General features: G+C 52.6%; 3 protein-coding genes across 3 annotated transcripts; 1 reads left to right on the top strand and 2 right to left on the bottom strand.

The window, feature by feature from the left end:
- Positions 1–221: 221 nt before the first annotated feature.
- On the bottom strand, positions 222–3,036 carry LOC147879216 (chlorogenic acid esterase-like). The gene is made up of 8 exons (XM_087372282.1): positions 2,800–3,036; positions 2,441–2,753; positions 2,214–2,269; positions 1,235–2,125; positions 938–1,009; positions 691–844; positions 488–639; positions 222–380 (listed from the first exon to the last, which is right to left on the bottom strand). Exons 1-8 carry the CDS (start codon positions 3,034–3,036, stop codon positions 222–224), a joined length of 2,034 nt encoding a protein of 677 aa, XP_087228408.1.
- A 5,673-nt stretch (positions 3,037–8,709) lies between these two features.
- On the bottom strand, positions 8,710–11,242 carry LOC147879215 (MFS-type transporter nsrN-like). Its single transcript, XM_087372281.1, has 7 exons — positions 11,051–11,242; positions 10,908–10,992; positions 10,653–10,854; positions 10,455–10,589; positions 10,006–10,393; positions 9,278–9,948; positions 8,710–9,028 (listed from the first exon to the last, which is right to left on the bottom strand). The coding sequence occupies exons 1-7, from the start codon at positions 11,240–11,242 to the stop codon at positions 8,710–8,712; spliced, it is 1,992 nt and encodes a 663-aa protein (XP_087228407.1).
- A 4,751-nt stretch (positions 11,243–15,993) lies between these two features.
- On the top strand, positions 15,994–20,110 carry LOC147879214 (peramine synthetase ppzA-like; the record flags this gene model as incomplete). The annotated part of the gene is made up of 2 exons (XM_087372279.1): positions 15,994–16,642; positions 16,737–20,110. Coding segments are annotated over exons 1-2 (4,023 nt in total), but the record flags the coding sequence as incomplete, so codon positions are not given.
- Positions 20,111–20,132: the final 22 nt, after the last annotated feature.

The following is a 20,132-nucleotide window of genomic DNA, read 5'->3' as shown; positions in this document are numbered from 1 at the left end:
TGTGCTCAACTTGCTGAGAGAGTTCCCGCTTGATGACGGCCGAGCTGTCCACATCACCAGTCTGCGCTTTCACACGCATAAGCTCAGCTTCAAGGCGGCCAACTTCTTCCTCGCGTTCTGACAGACGCTGCTGCGCCGCTCGCATTGCGTGGGCTTGTTTTTCGCACTGAATCCGTAAGTCTTCATGCGCTCGTTGTAAAGGTTCATGCTTGGCACGGAACTCATCCCATGTCCCTCTTGAAATGACGCTCCCGAGCGTCCAGCTCCTCTTTGAACTCATCGGCAGACTCCCTCAGGCTTTGGTTCTGTTCGCACTCTGATCGCAGCTTGCGCTCCAGGTCGGCCTTTTCGTCGGCGGCGCGCGCTTGAGTTTCTTGGAGCTCACGGAAAGGGTATCATATTTAGACAAGGCAATATGACTTGCGGATTCAGATGCCTATGAGATGGCATGAGCTTTTGATTTCGACACTGAATATGTTACGCTCACCTGCGCTCGCTGGTAGTCGGCATCAGCTTTTGTCTGAGCTGCACGAATGGCCTCATCGTGGCGTAAGGCGGTGAGGTCCCGTTCATGCCTGAGTGAATCTACCTCATACCGCAGCTTGTGTATCTCCTTTCGGAGGTCCTCGTTGTCTTCGGCTGCGCGACAATTCAGTTTGGTAACCTACGGTTCTGAGAGAGACGACTGACCAGCCTGGACGCTCTGGGATGAGTGACGAAGGGTTTCGCGTAAAGGCTGGGAAGGTGGCTCAGCAGCTCCACCTATGAAGTCATACTGAGGCTGCTGTACCCTCCGATTTCGTGAAGATGCCATAACAGGCTGGCCGAGGTTTGCCGCAAAGTCCTGTTCGGTTGGGTGTTGTCATTCAGACTGAACAATGCGCGTCAACACTCGACGCGTAACCCAAGGTACCTTAATCATGTGCCGCTGACCTACCCTGTCCCGCCCTGCGTACTTTGTCAGAAGTTCTGACTTATCTGCGACATTGGCAGTTGCACTTCGAAACCACTAATCTCAACGACGTCTTGGACGAGACGTTATTCTCCCGATTTCAGGGACGCATCGCAGCATCAGCTTGGATTGACCATGGTGCGCTATCTACTGCTCCATTGTTGGTGCTAAATCTCGCCAGAACGTGCATCTCCGTGTTTGATTAACGGGTACGCTTTCCATGTGCGTATTTGTTTGTCTGCACAACAGTCTGCTCTTTTGAGCACCAAAGGGCTGCCATACTGGTGACCCATCTGCTCGTCCGACATTGGGGTTGAGGTGTTGTACGAAACTGATCCAGTACTGCATGACGACCGGCACGATCTCGGCGTTGGTAGTCGTGTAGGAGCTGTCCGCGTATTCAGGTGTTCCACCGGGTCCCCATATCGCTGGCACCTGCCATGTGTGAGGGACACCGAGTCCTTGGGCGACATTTGCGGGGTCAAGAACATTGTATCGATAGTTCCAGACCTGGGAAGCATTGGAGAAGCAGCTGTACGATTCACATATGAGATTGCCGGGGCAAGTGAAGGTTGAATCTCCGTACGCTGCTGAAGCCGCTGAGAAATAAGCCTGGTGGTCCACTGTAGGGGGTCCGCGAGGATATTCGCGATTGATTGAACCTGTGTCGCTTGTGTTCAGGCCCGGGTAATTGTCCATGAAGAACGAAGCGATCTGTTCTGCAGAAGATGCGTTCGGGGCGAAGATGCTGCCTTCATTTCTGTCGTTGCCAAAGAGTATGGGTACATTAATGAAGTTACCACGCTCGAACTCGAGATATGGGAAGTCGCGGATGAAAGTGCCGTCGATACACGGTGTCCAATAAAAGAGTGGGTCTTCTGTGCGGCCGGGATAGGGCAGAGCGATGTTTGCTGATTGCAGAGCGCTTGTGTCCTTACTGCGAAGGCACGCCATCACGTCGGTCGCGTTACTGCAGCCGCTCATGTTGGCAAAGGCCTGGAATTGGAACTCCAGCTCTGACACACGAGGCTGCCGAGGAAAGAAAACTGAGTCGCCTATGGCACCAACGAAATATCCGTCGTCCTTCCCACCGTACGCTGTCAGATGAAGGGCGACAGAGCCGGCACCTGACGAGCAACCATCGATGACCACATGCTCTGGGTCGCCGCCGAACTAAGCAATAATCAGTCGAGGTCTGCTTGGAGTCCCAGGGTTCTTTTGTTGAAACCTTGTCAATATGCTTTTGAACCCATTGAAACACCATGCGCTGATCGAGCAAGCCGGCGTTCAGGGTGCCATTCATCTGTACATCCTTTCCTGCGAGAAAACCCTGCACTTAAATCAGCTTCTGTTGGGGTTCCATTTCAAGATCTGGCTCGCATGCGATACGGCTTCAGAAAGGAACGAGCTTGTTCGGTTCAAGGCAGCTGCGCGTGACATCAAGCTACTTTACATCGAATGAGAGCAGAAGTGGCAAACTAAGATGACCTGGACTTGGAGTTCCGGATGCTGGTGAAGCTCCAGGAGCCGAGCAACTCACAAATGGTCCAACACGGTAGTTGAATGTGACGACGATCATGCCATACGAGGACTTTTGTACGAGGCTTGATCCATTATAGTTTGCGTTTGCCTCTTGAGTGTAGCCGCCCCCTGTTATCCATACATAGACTGGGAGTTTTGACATCGAGGTCGTATTTGAGGGGGCAAAAATGCTGACGAATAAGCAGTCCTCGGACTGGCCAGCATCGGGTCCCGCAGGACCATCAGTATCACTGGCGGTAGCAAGACAAAGAGCGCCATTCTGGTCACGGTTAGCACATCAACTCTGCACCAATAGTCAGACACACTTTTGAAGCATCTTGGATGCCGGTGTAATTCAAGGGCGGTTCGGGAGCACGAAACCGAAGATTCTCCAAAGGTGGAGCGGCGAAGCGTATCCCCAGGTACTGGGTGATGCCATTGCTCAGAGCTGTTCCCCTGTAGGTGGCATAGCCCAGGTCAATAGTAGTGTTAACAGCTCGCACACCTGACAGGATGCATAGCAAACAAAGCTGTAGAGTCACTAGTACGACCATTGACCCCATAGCTACAAGTACGTGAGGTGCGGTCTGTCGCGCAAAGACACTGCTGGAGCACCATATCTATAAACTCATGGGGCAGTTGGGTCGTACGCGCCCGCTTGTCATGTGAGTAGATCTCCCAATGTAACGTCGCAGTGTTGAGTAGCGCTGTCGATCATTTGAGGCCACTGTGACATGATAGGCTGCGGCTTCATAATGACTCTTATTAGTGACAGAAATACCCAAGTTTAGGCGTATTGGAAACGTTCGCTACAGCGGTCTGAGTCAAATGCAGCCAACAAATTGAAAGGACAAGGCCACCGCATAACAGGAGAAGTCGTTGCAAGAGCCCATCTAGCAATCACCTATTTGACCGCCAAGCGCCGCGCGGCCTCTAGGAATCCATCCTCGTCCTGGGTAATCCAGAGGTCTACCCAGGCTTGGGACCTTTCATGGGAAACTTCTTGCGCGGAGAGAGCCTCTTCATATGGTCTCTCAATATATATAGTCTTGAACCCTGTGCTGTGGGCAGCTTTCAGATCGCTCAGATGCGCAGCAACCATGGCGCACTGCTCAGGCCGCAAGCCCAATCTCTCAGCAGCCCCCGTATACACGCGTGGGTTGGGCTTGAAAGTACCGAACATCTCAGCACTTACCACATGCGTCCATTCTAGGTCGGCATACTTTGCCATGTCTTCTAGAAGTCCAACGTTGCCGTTGCTAAGTGTAGAGGTTTGAAACTTCTTGTTCAGTTCACGGATGCCACTGCTAGAGTCTGACCAGCCATCCAAGCGGTGCCAGACTGATGAAAGCTGCTCGATCTCTCCAGCTTTCCAGAGGCCCGACAATCTGTGTGTTGTCAATAGAGCATGTAGGGAATCCAGGTGATGCTGATCAATGGTTTTGACTGCGACGGATGGATCTGCAGCCACACTCTTGACATATTGATAGTATGTCTTTCGCCATTCCGCCGCGAACAAACCCCAGTCGTCTTCTGTCATGACACGAACGCGAGCTCTAAGATCATCAGACAAGTGACTGCCTGATGCACCCAATGCCGATGCAGCCGCCGACGACAGCTCTCTTGTGACTGTGGTCCGCCAATCCGTCACCGTACCAAAGCAATCGAAGAAAAGACACTCGACGTGGTCCATTCTGCTGACTACGGCAAAGAGCAGAATGAGAGTATTGTTAGCTCAGTGGTGCTGAGTGATGTCGATGCTATTCGGATGCTATTGCGTGGCGCTTTACAGCAATATATGACACACACTGTCGGGATCTTGTTGATATATTGAAAAAGCAGACTGTGCATCGTCACGCTCAGGCAATATCGGCACATGCAAAGGCTACATACACCTTGTGCGAGATGAATTTCTCAAAGTCACGTGCGGGTGGCAGTCAACTCTGGTTCATACGCAGCAACACTGGCGCATTCATCATCCAGTCCACCAGGACGAAATCGGACTATTACTCTGAGTGAGATGCAGGCAGCTTTTGGGCGATGACAAGCTTATATTGCCGTACAAGGTATTAACTAGCCGTGGAAGCGAATGAGTACGGCATTGTCTCGCTCGTTCACGCCACCACTCTCTGCTTTTTGCGCGGATCGCGTACGAAGAGCCTGTTTCGGCATTATCCTGCTTTGCCGCACTCGTTGAGGCGTAAGCGCGTACCGGATCACAGAGCTCTCACCAGACGTAGAGATGTCGGAGGCCACAGTGGTCGACTCGGGTGCTCGAGGCTTTGGATGATCGTGGCTTGCCAAGGTCTTGTTTGTCCAGTAGATGGCCGGTCTGACCAATTTTCTTGTGATCTCCTATTGCCAACTTGCGCCGCCATAATAGTCCGCCTGAGCTGGGTGCGGATACTGCTGCTGGGCAGCTGTATTGACATAACCTTGCAATGGGCGGCCGTTGCCTTGATATGATACGTTGTCTGCGATGGTGCCTGGCTGTAAACCACCGTGCTGGTTACGGAAGAAGGCAGGATTGAGATGAGTGCCCGTAGGAACACCAAGCATCTGATTCGGGGCAACAGGAAAAGCCGATGAAGGAACACTTTGGCCGAGGCCAGAGAACCAAGTAGCGGGATTATGACCAGGAAAAGCTGTGAGCGCCGACTCTCCCCGACTTGCAGGTCCATGGAATTGCTGTGTTTGAGGGAACGATCTGCGTTCCTCGTAGGCCATTTGTGACTGGGCATGATTTTCGGTCTGAGAATTGACATGCGCATTCGCGGGATGAAGATTGAACCCTCTTTGTCCTCCACGCCAACCACGGGCCCTGCGGCTTCCGCTGTGTGGCCGCTGATCTCGGGCTCCGCGCCTAGCAACTTCAGTGTGACTACGATGATCTCGAAGGACGGGCTTTGGAGGCAATGAGGAGAGGTTTAGCGGCCTCGTGAGCGGCGTATACATATCGTCAGCGTCTTCTTCGTCCCGGGTGTAGTCGTCGTAGGGCAACACTCCTGTTTCAGGGGCCACTTCTCGGAGCGCCTGGCTGACTCTTTGTACAGCATCAGGCTTGCCTGTCCTTTTAGCCTGTCTTTCAGCCTTTTTTAATCTTTTGAATTCAGCCTCCTTTTCGTCATCCGAAAATTCTATCTCATTCTCGTCGACTTCTTCGTCGTGCTGATTCGAAGCGTCCGATCCTTTCACTTGTCTGAGAGACTGTGTGAAGACATAAGTCGAATGCTTTGGAACGTAAAAGATCCTTGTGCCATGCTGGATTCCCAATTCCGCTATCTCGGCTTCATTGGTGAAAGCAACGGAGTAACGGGGTTCTTCGACTCTGCCAAGTAGTTCAGAGACTGCGCCGATCACGGTACGATCCTGCAGAACGAGAACTGAGCCGGGCTCAAGCACTCGAGTCTCCCCAGACGTGACACCCTTGATCAGCAACAGGCTCTCGACAATGTTTTCCGCTACGCCCAGCTCCAATATGTCCAAATCGTCTGTCATCGTGATATTAGGTCTTTCGATCTTGATTTCCGGAGCTTCGTTGACGGTCCTTGGACCCGCCGCTTTGGATTTGGGGGCTCTCGGGCCGCCTTCGTCATCCGAAGCACCATCACCGCTCATCAGGATGCGCGCCTGCTCTTCTGGATCCAAGAATTTGTAGTCATCGTCTTCATCGCTGTCGTCGGATTCTGAAGTGGATGTTGAAGATCCCGAATTCGAAGAGACATCGTCATTCGACGAGTCGTACTCCCACTCCGCTTCCTCATGATGTCTGTTCGCAATTGCTGCCTGTACGAAGGTAGGGTCATTCGCAGGCTGTGCGTGGCCATCAGTAACTCCCTGAAGCGGACGCGGGTCAGACGCTCGAGGATCATGGAATCCTTGGGGTGCTAGGTGTACGTCATCAATCTCGGTAACTGGCTCTTTCTGTTGCGGCTCTCGGGCAACGGAATCCACAACATCAGACGTTGTCGAGGTGTCGCCTGTATTGAACTCCGGAATCCTTGGACTTGGCTCGCATCCAGACTCAGTGTCTTTGTTGTTCATCAATGAGGAGCTTGAGGCCTTTGACGTTGGATCCGGGGAAAGTCCTAGGCCAGGTATTGGGCTAGTTGAGGGTGCTTGCATGCTGGGGACTCCCGTGGTCTGTGTCTCGCTGAGAGCCCGTTTCGAGTCGAGTGCCGGGGGCATGGCTTCGGGAGATATACTGTAAAGGTCTTCCGTGTCATCATACACAGCGTCGGACGCGACAGAAGCTACTGGACTTAGCGGAGGCTCGAGGCGGGTTCGCTTTACTGGCCGCTCCAAGGCACTGTCGACGAGCGCCTCAGACATAGCCAAGAATTAGGGCCTGAAAATGAATAATGCAGGGCATAGAGGCTGACACGAGCTCAACGTGTAACGCGATAATTCTGATCACGATGAAGACAGCATCATCGCGTATCTGATGTCGAGTGATGAATTCTGTTAGTTGAAGAATTTCGCGGCCTTAAGAATTGGCGGGCGGAGTTTGTTCCACGACATCTCAGTACTTGATCGAGCGCAGACACATCCAGAATCGCGATCTTTCAAGCCTATCTGGCCACGTTGTTATGCCCCTCGCAACCCGTCATCGACTGGCTAGCTTTTCATTCTGTATGCAGCCATCCTTGCTTCATCATGGCTCGCCCGTCCTTCCTTTCCTATATACCACGGCTACGATTAAGAGACGTTTTGTACACGCGACAAAGCACGGCGTCAAAGGACCACATGAGGATGTTCACACGCCACAGAGGGACGAGTCTGTCCGTGAAAGAGACCCTCAATCCAGTGCTATTAGCACTAAGCTGCAAGCGGCGAATCTACGCCCATCGCGCGCCCCAAAGGCAGACCAGATCACCTTTGAACCAATAGTCGATGATCCCTTTGACGGCGCATCGAGTATTGACAGTAGATCAACCAACCGCATTGAAGACATGCCATTTGACCGAGCGTCTACAATGACCGAGATCGAACGCAAGGCTTTCAAGCGTTTGTTTGAGAGCGTTGTCAGACGGGAAGATCTGAGAGAGACTTCCGTGTCCGAATCAAACGTTGGAGGGCCGACCTTGGACAGTAACCCTTCGGCACAACAACATCCAGTGATTCGTTTCGAAGACGAAGACGAATTTGAGGACGACCCGGGATTTGGAGAACAAGACCAACATCTTCACACTGGCACTACAGCCAAAGCGACGCATGCTGGACTGCAAACCAGCCGGCTGCCAAGAGAACTCCAGGACGAGGCGATCCGGACAAAATTGAAGCTTGCGAGACAGAGGGCGCTCGACCAAACCCGACGTCGACTTGAAAGTGAGGGCGTTTCTTATGATCCAGTGTTTGCAGAGAAGCGACGAGAGATGAGACGTATAGAGACGTTATTATACAAGGCACACACCGATGCGGAAATATGGCAATTACTCGAGCAGGAGCTCTTCACTCGATTACGCATTCTCGACAAGAAGCAGGAGGCTGTCCGTGGGGCCATCAAAGCCACAGTAACCTGGACAAACACTCAAAAAGATGAAGGCGCAGCGAGACGTGTGCAGCCCAAAGATAAGCCTGATGAGATTCGGTCTGGCAAGGGCAATGCTGATTTGGCCGCGTCTAAGACGCTGCCCGGCTTGCCCACGCGAGCCTATTCATCCCTTTTCCTGCTGGCCGGGCGGCTGCTGTGTCGCCGAGCTGCGTACACCCCACTCGCTGCATCCCTTCTGTCCGCTATCAAGGCACACAGTCTGACCAGCTTTGTTCTCGGTACATCCACAGCCCTTTACAATGAACTGCTAGCATATCGGTGGAGATTCTCCGCAGATCTGGGTGCTGTGATCCCTCTACTGCGTGAGATGAATTCTTCGGGCATCTCGATGAACGAAGCGACGCTTGGCATACTAGACGATATCTCACTCTACCGATTCAGAGCGCAGAGAGGCGACTTTGGCGCAGGAGCACAGTCGGTCGAAGCAATGCTGGGCCGCGAGACTGAGGGCCATGAGATTGCAAGATGGAGGAGAGTCATCAAAAGGCAGCTGGACCAGGAAGCGCTTGACCGCACCTATAGAGCAGAGGTCGAGAAAAGAATGATTGAAGAAGGTGCCTTTGCAGATGATGATGGCGATGATGCTGGCGCTTTGCAAGCCAGTGGACGTGTCACGCCATCTGCAGCCTAGCAGAACAGGATTGGACGTTGACTTCTCTGCATCTGTGCCCAGATCGAGTGTTCAAGATGCCAGAAGAAAAAGCAAGACGAGAATATTCGGTAGCAGGAACCCTCTGGTCTTTGCGGTGCGATTTGCTTTAGCAGCGGCATCCACAATCTGGGAGCAATGTTGCCTACTTCGAAACATCCGAACTGAGCGCTTTGTCCCTTCGACCTTGACACCGCAACGCAATTTAGACAGTCTTACTGGGCCGTTAGGCAAAGTGTGAGACACAGAACGCCCGTCCGCTCTCACTGTACAGCTCTGACCAGAGCTGTCAACAAGCGCAATCACAAATGCAAACCTTCGAGGGTTGTCAGATATCAAAAGCTGCACATTTCTAGGATTGACAGTGTCCACAGCACGATCAAGGACTTTCCAATTTATGGAGAGAAATCATGCTTTTGTCGGTCTAGATTCTATGCAGATAAACCCTTCACCGTCTACTAATATGCCAAATCGGTCACGCAGCTCACGCAGTCAGGCAAAAGCGCGCGAATCAAGTGTGTGCCCAGATCATTCAGGCCCGGAACCCGAAAAACGATCTAATGCGGGCCTGTGGCGACATCCTATCGCTCAGCTTTCAGACTTGGGCTCGGACGGTCCAGGACCCGCGGCCTCGCTATCCGCCTTTTTCTTCCCTTCCTTGACCGAGTTCCATTTCATTCCGAGCGCCGGACCTAGTCCGAGGCAGGCTAGCGCAACGCATATCCAGAACGTCCTCGTCGTTGCGTAATTGTAAATTGCTATCACAGCCCCCCTCTGCGCAGCAGGAACCGACTTCTGGATGCTTGTCGCTCCGTTGCGCTCCAGGCTGCCAGCATCTATGCCCGGTACCGACGGCAACCTTTCACTGAGCAGGTTTGCGAAGACGTTTTGAGCCACACTGATGAAGACGGCGCCTCCCAGCGTGTTGGCGAAAACGACTGCGCTCATGCCCACCGGAATGTCGGCTTCGGCGAGAGCTGTCTGGGCTGCGGTGAAGGGTTGCGAGAAAGAGAGCCCACCTCCGATGCCGAACATCACCTGCCAACCGATCCAAGCAGGATGGCCAGTAGTCGGTGTGAAGGCTGTGAGGAAGCCGAAGCCTATCGCCATCATGGTAGTGCCTAGCACCATCAAGGGTGTGTAGTAGCCGACAGCGCTGACCAGAAAGCCAGCACTTATGGAGGCGATGGAGAGACCAATGATGGAGGGCAGGAGCATCTCCCCAGACTGGACCGCGGATGATCCTTTGACCGCTTGAAACCAGATTGGGAGCTGATGAACATGTCAGCGCAGCATCAGCATGGCTATGAAGCAAGGGCGAGTTCTTACGAAGTAATCCGTGACGTTCAATGCAGAAGCAGTGCAGAACGCATACACTACGCTGAGCGCTACAGTCCGGTTGAGGACGACGCGAGCAGGAATGGTCGCACGCTCTTTCATGCCCACCTCGATGCCAACAAACGCCACAAATGCGACGCCGCTGATCACAAGCAAGGCAATGATACGGCCAGAACCCCAAGCGTATGTGGTGCCTCCCCACTGCAAGGCCAAAAGGAAGCAGACGATGCTGCTGACGAAGACGACAAGGTTGAGAATATTGAGCTGCTTGAGTTTGGTTAAGAGAGGATCATCTGACACTTTCTGGTTTGGCGGATTGGAAAACAGAAAGACGATCACGGCAATAGTAAAGCCACCGATGGGCAGATTCAACCAGAAGCTATATGTCGGAGTGCTTAGTCAAGGGTCCCAGCCATGTGTCAGAAGCGGGCAAGACGTACCACCATCGCCAAGTCACATCAGTAGTGAAAGCCCCTCCGATCAGCGGGGCAATGATCATGGCGATACACTCGATGCCTCCCACCGTTCCGTTGTAGATGGGACGAAGACGTAGAGGCACGGAATGGGCAACGATTCTGTCAGACGAGCATGAGAAAAATGAGTCGGCCAAGCGCACACGGACTGGGACTTTGACTAACATGAGAGTGCCGGAGATGATGCCTGAGCTGCCACAGCCGGCAATAGCACGGCCGATAATAAAGGCCGCGGAGTTGGGCGCAGTGGCAGAGACAATAGAGCCAAGCTCCAGGACTGCTACTGCCGCCACAAAGACCCATTTTACTCGGAATTGCTCGTAAAACTTGCCATAGAGGAATTGCGTAGCACAGGTGGTAAGCTGGTCTTTACAAGAATAAGCTTCCCGACGGCACTGGAGGTCTTTCGGACGGACTCACAGCTAGAACCGTACCAGCCAATGTCGGTTATGGCGTGAAACTGATTCGTGATGGTCGGAGTGGCGGTTCCCACGATGGTATTGTCCTGAAAACGAACTCGTGAGCTGATGAGATTATCAAAGAGTCAATGATGTTCGTCTCACCAAGCCAGAGATGAAGATGGCCAGACCCATAGCACAGGAGATCAAAGCCAGCTGGAATGGACCAGGATACTTTGTTTGCCCGTCGGCGTCTCCATCGTGTTCGCTCACAGCTGGAGATTGGTCTTTCGAGGTTATGTTTTCGTGCTCTGGGGCTTTCTCCTCTGGAGAACCTGAGCCGACTGACGAGGGCATGACGCGGAGAGATTATGGAGCCCAGCAAATACCAGGAGCCAAGATAGAGAAAGTCGGAAGAAGTAGCAGGACCAGAAAAAGGCAACGACGCCGAATTACATAACTAGCGTTGAAGGCGAGAGTCAGTAACATCCAGGGTCTGCAATGTGTACCGTTTCCTTCAGAAAGGTCGGGTCTAAAGCAAGTCCGTCGATCATGGCTGCGGAAACGCCCGACTGCGACTGACCGCTCATTGCCATTGCCCCGACGCGGATGCAAACACCACAGTAGCGTCGCAGGCGTCTGTGGCGGGCTGTTGGCATGGATGCAACGCTGGTGCGCACGCCACGCACGGCAGTGTGTCCATAGCGACTGACTTGGGGCCAAGTCTAACTTCACAGAGCATAGTGCGTGCGGATCATATGGACTTGAACTTCTTCTACAAGGATTTTCTATTCGTTGAAAGCATCAGACGCGACCCCACAAGGAGGCGAATTCTAAGTACTATTCCGTGCCATAGTGGCGACCTCGTCTTTGCCTAGCTACTCGCCGCTCTGCGAGACTCAGAGTCGAGCGCGCGGCGGCGCCGACTTCTGCAGCTTCCTGATCACGTCCTCGGTGCTTTCCATGTCGCAAAATTCATCCTGCATGCTCGACAGGTGCACCGCGTGCACTGTCTCGGCATCGTACGTCTTGCCGCCGAATTCAATGTTGAAAGTCGCCGTGCCATCGTGGACCAGCGCGATTCTACCCTCGTGCCCGTTCTTCGAAAAGGGGGTGCCGTAGAAGTGCTCGACGACGCCCAAGTTCGATGCCATTCGCACCGTAGTGCTCACGCAGTGCGCTGTCATGAGCCCACAGATTACGAGTCTTTTGATACCCCTGTTCCTTATCTCAGCCTCCAAGCCTGTCTCGACGAATGGCGAGTTTGTAGTCTTTGGGAAGACTGGCTCGCCAGCGATGGGAGCCGCATAGGGCATGAAGCCGGCTGTCTCTTTGCTTGGGTGCAGGGGCGACGATTCAAATATGGAGTGGTGGCAGACATGTAAGACATGCGCATTGCTGGATCGGAATGCTTTGAGTAGCGATGCGATGTTGCGCTCAAACGAAGGTGTACTGCGGACAGTGCCCCAGTGTACAGGATCGTTGAATCCGCGCTGGATGTCGATGAGCAGTAGGGCTGTCTCGGACGGTGTCGTTGCCATTTTGCGTAGGAAAGGTGATGTATCTGATGTAGTGATCAATAATTTGGACTATGTCTGATCTTTGGGGTCGTTTTCCGTGAGGAATAAATTGAACAGTCGAAGGGAGACGCTGTTCAAGTTTTCATTGACGTCTCAGGGCATAATCCTGCGAGAAAAAATGCAATGCATCTCAACGAATCCGCCACCGGGCCTGTTACATTGCGGCGTCACATGGCGACAGAGAGGGTGAAGCGAGACAACATAACCAAGCTCAACTCGTCTCACCGCTTCTCTGGACAAACGATACTGGTACTCCGTAGCACAATGCCGTCTCTATGCGTTTGGAGACCGGCTGTGCCGAAAGCAACCAAAAACGTCCTGTTCCATGTGCCCGTGAGGGAATATGGAAAACCACTAGCGCCACTAGCCTTCCGCTCTCTTCCGTCGGTACCCTAGAACGGACGCGTCGGCTCCGGGCATAATAGCGGTTCGAACCGCTATTCGCCCCCCATCTTGACTCGAACGATCTGTTTCTCGCTTAAGCTCCACATGTAACTTCTCACATACTTCCCCCACGCCTTCAGGCTATCGGGACTCGGGATTCCATTTCAGGACAGACGATTTTCGTCAAGAATTTGCTCTGGCCTTGATGGCGTGTTGTGGTGCTGCATGGTTATGTAGAATGCCAGACATCTTGCTCCCCACCCCCTCCGCTACCGTCGGCGTCGCCAACACTAGAGCGTATCAAACCAGTGTGGGCAACTCGCACATAATTGTCTCATCTGGGTAAAATTCAATCAAGTTGTGTTTCCAGCCTATCCCAAACTCTACTTCAAGGAGCCCAACAAGTATGATGCGAGGCTAACATTGCCAATGTCATGCTATACCTAAGCACCCGAGGGTCTGAAGAATCTGCGAGCGATGCTTGCGCGATGCCATCTAGGCAGTATCTGTGACTCTGGCTTGTACCTGTGTCTGGCAGACGCGGACTCGGACCCGTCAATTATAGCCTTTGCGGAGGAAACGATAGACCTCGGCCTGCCAGTGGGGACGCTTTTTGTAGTCGCCAAGTCGTTCAGGCATGCTCTCGATCGCTTCCGCCAGTTCGACGCCATTGCCCTCTCGTACAATGTCGTACAGGGAGGTCATGTAGCTACGGACGCAAAAGACAATCGCACGGCTTTTGGGAAGACACTTTAGCGACTGTCTCTCGCTGCGCAAGTAGGAAGAGGCAAGGTCCACCTCATCAGGCTGCTCGGGCAGCATGTGGCCTTGTTCTGGGTAAAAGTTGTTACCATCGACACGGAACAGGTCAGGGCCGTCAGTTTGCAGGCTCCAATTAAAACGTTGAATGAGAGATCCTGGAGTTTTGATAAGCATAGAAATAAACATGCCATGCCACTCGACCAAACTTACCGGGTGCCATGCGAGAGATGAACTTGTCAACACCATTCGCGATGCGTTCGTTGTAATGCGGGACCGGCTGATGGATCTCACGGAAGGATTGGCCCAGTCTAGATGGACTCAGAAACCCTCCTGGAAAGCAGCCGAGGTAGCCTTGAAGCCTCCATTCCCCTTGTCCATCAGGTACCATGAAATAGAAGTCTTCCTCGACATTCTCACATAGTATCTTGAGCGCAGTCTCCGCATCGACAAGAGCTTTGGAGATATCATAGACCTTGCCGGTCACTTTGTTCTTCAAAGTGCTGCCGTCAAGGCTAAACATTGTCGGAAAGCGCCTCGGAACATGTTTGACAAGGACCTCTTCAAAAAGTTCAATAATAGCGTCTCGCGACTGCTCAGTCACGCCGACTGCTTGTTCGTAGTGTGCGTGCATTGTAGAAACACGCTCTTCCAACCTGGCCAGATACTGTCTTGAGCGTCAGCCTACAATCGCATCCGAACAGCCGGTATCTCCTCTCACCCCATTATCAAATTGAATCCAATCGTTTCTAGGACATTTTTGGATGCCTGAAGAACAATGTCAGAGGTCCAAGCAACGCAGCGCCATGAGAACAACAAAGGCATACCCATAGCAACATGAGTGCGAGTCTTGAACGGTCGGTAGGGACGAGGTGGCTCTTTAGAATAGTCAAAGTTGAGCAGTTCTTGAATAGGGTCATTTGGATCGTCTGTCTGGAAGGTCCGGGGCTGGAAAGACATCCAGTGGCTTGCAAAGCGTTTGACCACGAGAGTGATACTGTGGGCCAGCACCATATAAGCCACTAGTGCCACGCCAATGAGAGGTAGAACGATCAGGTAGAAAGCCATTATATCAGGCTGTCCTGTAGGGGGTCTTTGCTTGGAAATGATGCTTGGCCTGTGTTGGGAAGAAGATATTGCTAGTGATCGTGAAGCACGCAGATGAGCCTTTATTCTTTGAGATGCTCAGAACCAGCCGCTCGGATCTCTCACTTGACAAAAGACCTCGCAATATGAAATATTGGAGTGGATCCTACCCTAGGTACTCAAGAGCGAGACTCGGAGCGGCTTGCTAAAGTCCCTACATCATGCACTGTCAAGCGGTGTGCGACTCTGATCGGCGACAAAATAGACTATGGTTGTGGCAATGGCACCTCAGAGCATCGTACAACAGAGTCACATCAGATAGTTTCTGCACTAAAGCACGTACGGCGCCATTGATGGGGTAGATACAGCCCGACAGCAAATTCAACAACGCTCCCGAACATCGGATTCGTCATGAGTCAGACAAAGCGAGAGGGCCGGAGTGGGATCTGTTCGCACTTCGCGACCATAATATGTGCTCAGTCTTGTATGGCCAGTGATCGGCGACAAGATCATGGCTTCTAAAAGCCCTCCAGCTGTTCTGGATTGGCCTGTGGCTCGAACTGTATGCCTAAAAGGGAGTAGCGCAGAGTTGAACATGGAGTTGAAAGTTGACGGAACAACTCCCCCGGACCCTGCAGCATGCACTGCCATACACTGTTTGTTGGTCCCTGCAGGACACAGTTTTCCACTTTCGGGCACCCTCAGTAGCACGGTGGATCCTTGCGACACCAGCGGCCCGGAATTCTTCTCATGTCTTCGATGTGCGGCCTCCTGCAGCCAATGTATCATCGTGGCCCCTCGGTGGGCCCGCTTGTCAGTATAGCCTGCGGCCAGTGGACACCTCAATGCACGAAGTCTTTCCAAGCTAACCCTGCCGTGATCCTTCGCAGCAGTGATGGAATCCGGCCGGCACTGTCCGTTTCTGGCAATCGCAAGATGTTTGCCTCTGGCGGTGGTGGCGAAAAGTTTCCAACAGACTCTCCATCTGCGGCTAATGCATCGAAGTGCACGATCCGGCTTCACCGAGACCAGTATGCATCGCCACCAAGTCAGCGGTGTGAAGATCGTCGTTGAACCTTGAACCTTGATGCTCGAGGCCTGGCAATGCGCATTGCCTATCCCGCCCGCAGCTACCTCGGCCAACGCTGTGCCATTGCATCAGTGACTGTAGAACACCATAGATCCCACGGCGTCGTTGCTGGAGATTGCATTCATGGCCGTGGAGGAAGGAATTCTTCCTCTTCTCCCTCGACCTAAGCGACAACACATCCTCGTCTCCACTAACTGTACAATATCAAAATGTCCGGCAGCAAAGGCATGTCTTCTTCAAAGCACTCTTCAGACACGCTCATCCACCGATTTGAGCGACAGGTCGCCGAGCATCCCACGTCGTCCGCCGTAGTTTCCCACGATGCCGAGCTCTCTTACAAAGACCTTGACAGGCTCTCGACCAGACTCGCCTGGCAGCTGATGCAAAGAGGCATATCTACTGGAGCGATCGTTCCAGTATGCTTCGAAAAATCCGTCTGGGCGGTTGTCGCCATGTTGGCCGTCAGTCGTGCCGGGGCCGCATTCGTTCCTCTACACCCTCCATATCCAGCGCAGCGGAAAAGGGACATCGTTGGCTCTTGTCACACCAATACGCTCCTGTGCAGTCCACTACAGTTTGACACCCTCTGTGATATGACTGAGAACGTCATCCGCGTGAGCGAAGAGGATTTGAGCAGACTTCAGGCTCCTGCTAGTCCCCATCTGCCCGTGGTGGGCCCCGATCAAGTCGCATACGTTCTGTTCACTTCTGGTTCAACTGGAGGCGAGTGTATCCCATGTGCTATAATTCTGCATTCCATACGCTCCTATTCTGACGCTTTAAGAAGAGCCCAAAGGAGTTATCGTCGAACACGGCAATCTTTGCGCCACTTGCGATACCTTTGCCGGCCCTCTGCGGGTTACACGAGCATCTCGTGTCCTTCAATGGTCCTCGTTTGTTTTCGGTCAGTACGTGAAGACAACATGAAATCCATCGCTGACTTGTCTCAAAGACGTCAGCATGTTCGATATCCTCTGTACGCTGATGATCGGCGCTTGCATCTGCATCCCGAGCGAAAAAGAACGGCACGAAGACACCGAGAGCGCAGCTCAGAGACTCAAGGCGACTTGGGCCTTCTTCACGCCCTCTGTCGCCGATTTTCTGGATCCGCGCCGGATGCCAACTCTGCAAACAGTCGTTCTTGGCGGTGAACCTTTGAACTCTGCTCTCATATCCCGCTGGAGTCGAGAAGTGTGCCTACTCCAAGTCTATGGCCCATCCGAGACTACCATATTCTTTACGATCACCCAAGCTCTGACCGACAAATCTCAACCAAACATCGTTGGCCGTCATTTAGTAGGCGGAGCCTACATTGTCGACCCTGAAAATCACGACTCGCTTGTCGACATCCAAGGCAAAGTAGGCGAGTTATTGATTCAAGGCCCTACCGTTGGCCGGGGGTATTTGAACGATCCAGAAAAGACTCGCAAGGCGTTCATCGCCGCTCCCACCTGGGCACACGAGCGGGAACGCAATTCACGATTTTACAAGACTGGAGACCTTGTTTCTCGCAACATTGATGGATCTCTTACCATAGTAGGACGCAAAGACAAAATGGTGAAGATACGAGGACAACGAGTCGATCTCGATGAGATACGGTCCCGGATCATGGACTCTAGCAGTCGAATACGTCAAGTCCTTCCCTACTTTCGTGCATCCCCAGAGCGCGACAAGAGACATTCCCTAGTGGCGTTTTATGTTTCCGATGACTCAGTCAAGGGGTGTGATTTGGGAAGCACTTTGGTTTCCATGTCTGCAAATGACCGTCAGGATATTCTGGAGACTGCCGACGCACTGGCAAACACACTACCGTCCTACATGGTTCCGACTTTATTCATCCCACTGCCGGCCCTGCCCCTGACTGCCGCCGGCAAACCAGACCAGTCTACCTTGAATCACGTTTTGGCAACGCTGACATATCAGGCCATTGAAAATTTAACACTCCGATCCAAGGCGATCGACTGGCAAGGACCTGCCACAGACATGGAGGCGTCCCTACAAGAGCTTTGGGCACTCGTTCTGGACCTTGATGCCTCGGCAGTGAGCTGCGCAGATCATTTCGTCACGCTTGGGGGAGACTCTGTCAAGGCAATGAAGATTGTTGCACAGGCTCGCGAAGTGGGCATCATGGTCTCTTTTCGCGACATCATGACTGCGCCGACTTTGCAAAATCTAGCCAAAAAGGCTGAAAGAACAGAAACAGCTGCTACCGCTAAGTCAAGGACTGTTCGACCGTTCAGCCTGCTGTCGCACCATTCACCTGACGATTTCATGAGTCAAGTTGCTTCGCAGTGTGATGTTCCCATACAGGATATCGAAGACTGCTTTCCTTGCACCCCACTTCAAGAAGGCCTCTTCAGCAGCTCTATGCGACATCCTAAAACTTATGTCTCCTACAATGTATTTCGGCTTGGACCCAGCGTCGATATACCACGGCTTATGCGTGCGTGGGAAGCTGTGTCGTCAGCAATACAAATCTTGCGGAGTCGAATGGTATCGCTTGGCTCACTCGGACTGTTGCAAGCTGTCATTCGCGGTGATATAATGTGGCATGAAACTCAGAATTTGAAGTCTTATCTCGCTCAAGATATCAAGACGCCCATGTCGGCCGGAATGCCTCTCAATCGATTCGCTATCGCCACCAGCAATGAAGGTGAACGTCACCTCATCTGGTCCACGCACCACGCCATCTTTGATCTCTTCACTTTACGAATGTGCCTGAGGCAGGTAACAGCAGTCTATCGGGGCATACAGATACCTGAGCTGATCAATTTCAACGTGTTTGTGGAACACCAGCGGAGCGTGCAAAGCACAGCTTCAGAGGCATACTGGACTTCCAGACTACAAGGAGCCACGGTACCCACATGGCCTGCAACCCAGCATTCCGGGGCTCAATCACACGATATGACTGTTTCACAGCATTTCCAGTATCTGCGGCCTCTTTCAGGCCAATACACATTGCCAACCTACATAAAATCAGCACTAGCTATCGCACTCGGCCTTTATTCGAACACCGAGGATGTCATCTTTGCTGTTACTTCGTCTGGACGAGACACTGTCCTATCGGGGATATTAGACGTAGCAGGACCGACTCTAGCAACATATCCCATGCGCCTCACTATCGAACCTGGGAATAGCACATCGAGCCTGCTAGAGTCTGCTGAGGCTTTCACTCTCTCAACCATTCCCCATCAGCACTTCGGGCTTCAAAGTATTGCCAGACTCAATGAGGATTCGGCTGTCGCTACATCTATGCGGACTTTGCTCGTGATTCAACCTGATCTTAAGTCAGACTCTGAAATGGGCAGCGATATCCTTGTTCCCGACGAAATGCATTCTGTTGAAGAGCTCGTCGGATCATATGCCTTAACGATTGAATGCCGCATCAATCCAGAGGGGGTAGAACTGGAAGCAGAATACAATTCACAGCTAGCATCGGGGATTGAATCTTTTCTAACCACGGTTGGCAGTCTCATCCAGCAGCTTCAAGAGCGCCCCAGATCATCATTGATAAAAGACTTAATACTCCAACCAAGCAAGCTTCCTGATGGCGCGAAGTCAGGAGCATTAGAACCATCTATGAAACCAGTAGAAGCTACTATTCATGATCTGATGGCGCAGAGTTGCCGTGACCGTCCAAGCAAGACCGCTGTCATAGGAAGCGACGGGGTCTTCACATACGCGGAGCTGGACACGGCGGCCACAAGACTTGCCGCGAAATTGCAGGAACTAGGAGTGAAAAGGGAGACTTTTGTACCCGTATGTGCAGAGAAGTCGGTGTGGAACGTCGTCGGTTTGATCGCAGTGCTCCGTGCTGGCGGTGCGTTTGTTCCTCTGGATCCAGCTGCTCCTCGCAGACGACATCTCGAGATCCTTGAGCAATTTCGTCCTGACATCGTTTTGATATCTCCGGGGCAAGCGCAATGCTGGGACTCTCTCGTGCCTCAAGTACTGGAGCTTGGACCTGGATTGGGCGAGCATCTGGAGACACAATATCGAGTCCCCACAACTCAATCATTTGCAACACCACACAGTCTAGCTTATTGCATGTTCACCAGCGGTACAACTGGCACGCCGAAAGGCGTCGAGATTGAACACAACGCTTTTGTGACAGGCGCTCTGGCACGAGCTGCCCTGATAAACCGCAATGAGGCTTCTCGCGTCTTCCAATTCAGCTCACTATCTTTCGACACCGCGATTGAAGATATATTCACTACTCTACTTGTCGGTGGCACAGTCGCTATACCGTCCGAATCAGACCGGAAGAGCAATATCGTCGGTGCCATCAACCGCTTTCAGATCAACTGCGCAGATCTGACGCCTTCCGTCGCAAATCTCCTTCAGCCTT

Source organism: Dipteris shenzhenensis, unplaced genomic scaffold, assembly GCF_047967505.1.
Source record: "Dipteris shenzhenensis isolate YYH24624 ecotype China unplaced genomic scaffold, Dip_SZ_1.0 scaf0070, whole genome shotgun sequence".
NCBI lineage: Eukaryota > Viridiplantae > Streptophyta > Polypodiopsida > Gleicheniales > Dipteridaceae > Dipteris > Dipteris shenzhenensis.
The sequence above is the reverse complement of the archived record's forward strand: the minus strand, read 5'-3'. Positions and strand labels throughout refer to the sequence as shown.